Source organism: Otolemur garnettii, unplaced genomic scaffold (assembly GCF_000181295.1).
Source record: "Otolemur garnettii isolate 467f Iridium unplaced genomic scaffold, OtoGar3 scaffold00064, whole genome shotgun sequence".
Classification (NCBI taxonomy): Eukaryota; Metazoa; Chordata; class Mammalia; order Primates; family Galagidae; genus Otolemur; species Otolemur garnettii.
The window spans coordinates 182,253-189,374 of NW_003852459.1; the positions used below are offsets into that span (position 1 = coordinate 182,253).

Below are 7,122 nucleotides of genomic sequence, written 5' to 3' on the forward strand. Positions count from 1 at the left end.
AAAAAAGCAATTAATTGAATAATATATTTACTATTCACTTTTATAGTTAAAAATGATACACATGTAAATAAACAAAAATCTGAGGCATGCCATCTGTCAGTACAAGTAAATGGGATTGACTGCAGTAATGAAATAGGAATTTCATATTTAAATCTATATTATTGGAACACTTTATAATAAATGCATATATTATTTTGTAATTAAAAAAACAAAGAACAAAGATTAATCTCAGTATTGTGAAATGGAAAGGTGGGGAATATATGGAAATCATATAGAGATAGAAGTTGTGCAAGAAATAAGCTGGTCCTTATAAAAGTTAGATAAAAGGAAAGGTTTTTTTGAATTATGTGGATAACTCACACTAAATATTATGCTTAAATAATTAAGCCTCATAAAATAGTAAAACATTAGATCATTTTGTAATAACATTTTCTTATTAAGAATGCTATATTTAAATATATATCTATATATATATACAAAAAAAATCTCTGATATTTTCTTGAAAAAATATGATTAACGACTCTTACTGGACAAATATTCTTAAGGATATAATTTCAACCAGCAGAAAAAAAAATCAATTGGAATAATTTTGTACTGATAGATAATTTTCCATGCATTTTAATACACTTATTTGTAAGAAACATTATGATGAAACATACTGAAAATTCCATGATTAGAAGCTAATAATCATACATGCTATGAATGATAGTAGTTAATTACTTCTTTGACATTTAGGGGTTCAGATGATATACTGAAATTCATTCCTGAATGTAAACTCCAGGAAAATATAATTGCTATATGTAATTACCACTATTATTACTCTAGTAATCCAAATGATATCTGTTTCTACGAAACTATTTAAAATTAAATTTCGTACTTACTTTCAACAATCACTTGTCTGTCTTCCCAGTTATCTTTAATAAGCTGTATATTTCCAAAATGTGCATCACTGTAAAAGATTCGATTGGTACCTTTTCTTCTTTGATTATAGTCAAAAGCCAGGGCTATGACATTCTTAAAATAACGTGGATTCTCATATGGCCTTATTGGGGAATTTAAATTGGTTTCATCAGAAAGATGTATACTTTTTAATATTGTTCTCCCTGAATATAGCAAATAGCCTTCATGCCTGAGGCAAGTAACTCCATCCTCTGCTAAATATCCATGGGCACAAGCACAAGTTCTCCTGGAATTTCCTCGATAGAGACAGAGTTGCTTACAACCACCATTGTCCTTTGCACAAACATTGGTCCCTAAAGTAGAGAAAAAAGATACACATACATTTATGTTTTCCTTTTGTTTTTGAAATAAACTTCTCCTTATAGAAATATTAAAAAATTAATATTAATATTCACTTTATTCCTAATTTTAAGATTCATCAATAAAAATGTCATGGTATTTTAAAATCTTATTCTTCTGCTCCCTTTACTATTCAAATAAAAAGAATTTCAAGCTCAATACTGACACTGTAATAAGTTTTACATATTGTAATCTCTGATACAATACAAATAATCTGACTGTTTCAAAACATGAACTGAATTCACCAAAAATAACGTACTGCTTTAAGCTTTGTATTTTTATATGATAAAGTATCAAAGAAGTTCGTGAGTAAAATCTTCCTGACCTATTAAATACATTGGGCATTACATTTTCATTCTAATTTTGAGTGAAGACATATAATATGCACTTAAGATTTCATCAGGCTAATTCTCTCTCCATCTTCAAAATTATTATAACTTCCTTTGACACAAAAAATATATACAGTTACAATTTATTTTAATAGAGATAAAAACAATATTTAAATATCCAAATCATTTTCTTTTCAGTTTCAAATATACATTTTAAAGGAAATGACAAATTCAGCAATATTTTACACTAACAGCATCACATCTGGGGCATAACCACTTTATATATTAAAATATAATCAAAAAAATTCAACTGCATTTTATTATCTATCTCCAAATTGTGCTTTTAATTTTTTCTCAAATCAGTATATTCATCAAGTTTTTTTATATATCTTAGCCAAAACCTATACTCATGATAGGTTGGACATCTAACATATATATATCCTAGGCACATATACTTAGGTATTATTTGTTATATATTAATTTCATTAAGTTGCTATATAACTTTTATAGTAAATTGATATAAACAGCAATTAGGTTTTGAGCTTATATTAAAATCCTTGCCTTTAGTTTGACAAATTTTTTTTAAAAATCAAAGAAAAATAACACAAAATGTATTAGTATTTCTTATATAATCTGTTAAGAGTGCCGACCTTTCTCTCTTACTCGGTTAAAGATTTTAACCTCCTTCAGGTTGACTCCAAGGCCAGTTCTCATAGTTACTGTTTCTGTGGCATCATTCTTGTGGCCCCTTCTGACCGACCCGTTGGCATGTGCTCTGGCAAAAAGTTGAACGTACATGAGCAGCAATCTTCAACTAATTAAAATCAAGACAGTTATTTAAGCTAAAGATAACAGATGGCCCAACAGAAGGAAAAGAAACCAACTTTAGTCTGTGACATTGAAATGCCTGAGTCTAGAATAGCCTAGTGCCTGCCTTTTCTGTGGAAATTACATGGCTTTGTGCGATCCTTTTTGTGACCTTGCTAAGAAATGGCTAATCCTACAAGGGTAAAGAAACTGGCACTGAAATAACATTTTGAGTCTGAAATACTTATGAAAAAATAAATTACCTGTCAGACCAGTAGATGTAAGCCCCAAAGACTGCAACTGAAAACATATCCACATTGTTCCCTGACAGCACCATCTCACGATTCCCTCCAGTCTCAAGGTCAATTCTCTCTATCTTGTCTGTGCGAGCATCACACCAGTACAATTTATTTTCCTAAAGATCAATTAAAAAGTTATTAGAACCTATTTTTGACAATTTTGTTAAGAAAATAACTGAACACTAAAATGGATTGATGCAAATTATCAGTAAAGCACTTTAAATACTATTAAAACAAAAAAAACACAACAAACCTCATAGTCAATGGAGATGCCATTCGGCCATGCTATTCCCATGCTTACAAGGATAACCTTCTCTGAGCCATCTAAGTGAGCCTTTCCAATGCAGGGTATCTGTCCCCATTCAGTCCAGAATAAGAGGCTGAAATTAAATTGTTGATTTATAATATTATGAAGATATACACAAAAAAGACATTATTAATAGCAGCAATAACATATTAAACAGAATAAAAATAATGTATTTCAGAAATTAATATACAATGTGTTTATGTTTGCAATAAAATAATTGTTATTTTCAAAAATATTTAGCCAGCCATACACATGACTAGGATGGATTCGAAATCTTACAAAAGTATCAACTGTACATGGTATTTCATGTTTGACACGCTCTTCTTCAACCTGTTTGCATAATTACTTCCTGTATTTTTATCTCAAATATGTCTTTTAAGAAGTGTTCTTTTTCCTCCCAGATTATCATATCACATATTCTGCTTTGTAACATGGATTTACATTGTTATTTATTACTATTTCTTACCCCACTAACTATAAGCTCAATAAGGACAATGATTTTTTTCTCTCCCCTATTCATTGTTATTCCTATATCATCAGGTAATTAGAAATTAAAAAAATAAAAATATGTAAATGCATATTACTTTTGATTCTTTCCGCACAGATTGCTAAATGCAACTATTTTCATTTGAATTTAAAAAATTATCTGATGAGGTCATCTTAAAATATGGTTTCATACAAAGGAAGAAATTCTTATTTTAGTAATCTTAGAAAATGAAATGTTATGTGGGAGAAAGAAAGAAAATACATGTATAATACAGAAAGAAAATGTATACTAAAATAAAGCAACATGTCAAAAAAATTAAATGTAGGAAAAAGGAGGTCATGTGTGATCCACTGTATTATTTCGACTCATTTACTTAACAAATTCAGTATTTATAGGACAATACAGAAATCCATGCTCTTTATTAATTGTGATTCATTCTTAATCTTAGGTTGTGCTCACTGAGGTTTTTATCTAAGTATCAGACAAAAGTAATGACTAACGTCTAGAAAAACATAGCAATCATTGATTCAATGAGGGTGTATTTCTGTGTATATGTGATACACATAGATGTGAATAAACAAATGTGAATTATCATTTATAAAAAAAGTAAGATTACATATTGAAAAATTAAAGACAACCTACATTCATATTTTGTATGTACTCAGCTTAGTTATTATTTAACCATGAAAAACAATACATAAAAATTTGTATTCTCTTTACTCATATTGTCTTGACTTATTACATAGTTAATTATTATTTTTTTTTCTGACTGGGGCTGGGTTTGAACCTGCCACCTCTGGCATATGGGGCCTGCACCCTACTCCTTTGAGCCACAGGCATTGCCCCATAGTTGATTTTTTTAATCAACATATTTTTAAGTCAACAATAACATAAATATGTTATAGATTTATAAACAACAAAAGAGAGGTGTGGCCAGAATTCCAAGACTATTAATACTTTTAATTAATACTGATGATACTTTTATTCATGTTTAAAAGCTATGTCAAAAGAGAAAAATCTGTAGCAGAAAATCCAATTAATATTTTGTTGGTAGAGTCATGGTGGAGAAAGCATAAAAATACCTATATTTTTATTAAAGTCAAGATTTTTAAGACTTTATGGTATACCCTTACTGGATTAAAAATAATACTTGTAATAAAATAACTAGAAGATAAAATTTATTGTACCAATTATTTTGTTGCTAACACTTTTATATGTATATATTTTTTTTCAGATTAATATGAAAGCACAAATGATTAGGTTACAATGTTTACATTTATTAAGTAAGGTCCCTGCTGTAGTTGTGTCCTGTACCCAGGAAGTGTGTCTTACACCCTTTACATTGTGCCCATTAGGTGGGAGCACACCAAACTCCCTGCCTCCTCCCTTCACCTCTCTCCCAAATTGAAATAAATTGAGTTGTTCTCTTGTCTGGGCATGTGTTCGTCTATCTACTGGCCTCATATTAGTATTGAGCACATTGAATACTTGCTTTTCCATTCTTGAGATACTTTAGAAAGAGAATGCTCTCTAATTCTGCCCAGGTTAATACAAAAGATGTAAAGTCTCCATCTATGTTTATGGTTGAGAAGTATTCCATGGTATAGATATACCACAATTTATTCACCCATTCATGTGTTGATGGGCACCTGGGTTGTTTTCAAATCTTGGTGAATATAAATTGGGCTGCAATAAAAAACCTAGTGCAAATGTCCTTATGATAAAATGATTTTTTTTTTCTTCTGGGTAGATGCATAGTAATGGGATTGCAGGATCCATGGGAGGTCTAATTTGAGTTCTTTGAGGATTCTTCATACTTCTTTCCAAAGAAGCTGTATCAGTTTACAGTCCCACCAACATTATAAATATGCTCCCTTTTCTCCACATCTGTGCCACCATCTGCAGCTTTGGGACTTTATAATGTGGGCTATTTGCACTGAAGTTAGGTAATATCTCAGGGTGGTTTTGATTTGCATTTCTCTGATGATTAGGGATGACGAGCATTTTTTTAATATGTTTATTAGCAATTAATCTGTCTTCTTCAGAGAAGGTTCCGTCATGTGTCTTAGCCAATGATAAATGGAATTGTTTGCTCTTTTACTGTTGAAAAACTTGAGTTCTCTGTAGATTCTAGTTACTGATGCTTTGTTAGATTCATAACATACAAATATTTTTTCCCATTCTGAAGCTTGTCTATTTGATTTAATTATTGTGTCTTTAGATGTGCAGAAGCTTTGCACCTAAATCAAGTCCCATCTATTTATTTTTGTTACTGTAATTGCCAATCAAGTCTTCTTCATAAAATCTCTCCCTGGGCTGATATCAAGAGTTTTTTTCCACAATTTCTCCTAGGAGTTTTATTGTTTCATGTCTTAAGATTTAAATCCTTTCTCCATCTTGAGTCAAGTTTTGTAAGTGGTAGAAGCGGCAGATCCAGTTTCAGTACCACTTAAATTTTCAAGGAGAAATGTCATTGTGTTCAAATGGCAAGTGATGTTACAATATGAAGGAGGTGCTCTGGCAGCCACCACAGACATGTGTTCACTTATTTAATCTGATTCTTATAATATGCTTTAAGTGACAATACTCCAGAATGTCACCATAGGGGATCTTGGTCTTTGCTGAAGCCTAGATAAGGCTTCCCTTAGCCCATGCTGTTATTAAAAGTTTAAGTCTGTATCTGTCTCCTCATTTCCTTTCATTCTCCCATCTCCATCAAATACTAGGAAAGAACCAGTGAAGATACAGGACATTTAGGTTGTTCTCTCTTTGTGTGTAAGCCTAAAAAAATACTTTTAAGTTAAAATTTGCTTTCAAGGTCTCCTCCTAGGTCAGTTATTCTTGAGTATATATTTGATTCCTTCTTGATTCACTACATTATAATATTGAATAATTATATAGAACAATTACTATGTGTTGGGACAGCACATACTGGAGAGGTATGGAAGAAAATTCTTCACAAAGAAAAACTGCTTTGACACCAATAATCCCTTAGCATGTTATGCTTATCAAACTATATTATAGTTTCTTATTTTATATATATATATATTTATATCCTCATTGCCCATTTGCTGATTTCAACAGATACATATACAAATACATGGATATATTTATGATATCAACTTGTCATTCACATATTTACAATTTTCTTAAGTGAATGGATGATACTTTATGTATTTTTGGCATAGAATAATGTTTCCCCATAACTAATTAGAAATTTTCCAAATATTAAACTTTAGTCATTTAGAGCCTAGAATCTTCAGTTCATTCATGAGCCGACTTAGAATTCTCAAAATATTATAGAAAGTTTTTTAATTTGTTTCATTACCTGCAACTATCTTATTCACCATTACTTCTCTTATAACAAAAAATTGAATAAGTTTGATTTACATCTGTTGCCTTGCCTTAACATGAAAATTGCACTCTAAGAGATAGTATTAAGCCACACTATACTCTTATTATCCCTATGGATATTAAACTGTCAGCCAAGACCTGTATATTGTCAAACATATTGTCAAAGTACACACATAAGCAATCCAAGATCATTTGAAAATATAATATGTACTTCTAGAACACCAAAAACCTGTGTTAATT

At 30.5% G+C, this 7,122-nt stretch overlaps 1 protein-coding gene across 1 annotated transcript in view; it reads right to left on the minus strand.

Annotated features, from left to right (window-relative positions):
• The window catches only part of LOC100949794 (low-density lipoprotein receptor-related protein 1B-like), a gene marked incomplete at its 3' end in the record, with an annotated part of 1,553,965 nt that overhangs the window by 132,043 nt on the left and 1,414,800 nt on the right, over positions 1-7,122 (minus strand). Inside the window, exons 35-38 of the mRNA XM_003793025.1 lie at positions 2,988-3,114; positions 2,699-2,850; positions 2,279-2,403; positions 882-1,253 (exon numbers count right to left, since the gene is read on the minus strand). Of these exons, the coding sequence (XP_003793073.1) occupies positions 882-1,253; positions 2,279-2,403; positions 2,699-2,850; positions 2,988-3,114 (776 nt within the window). The remainder of the gene's footprint in view (positions 1-881; positions 1,254-2,278; positions 2,404-2,698; positions 2,851-2,987; positions 3,115-7,122) is intronic.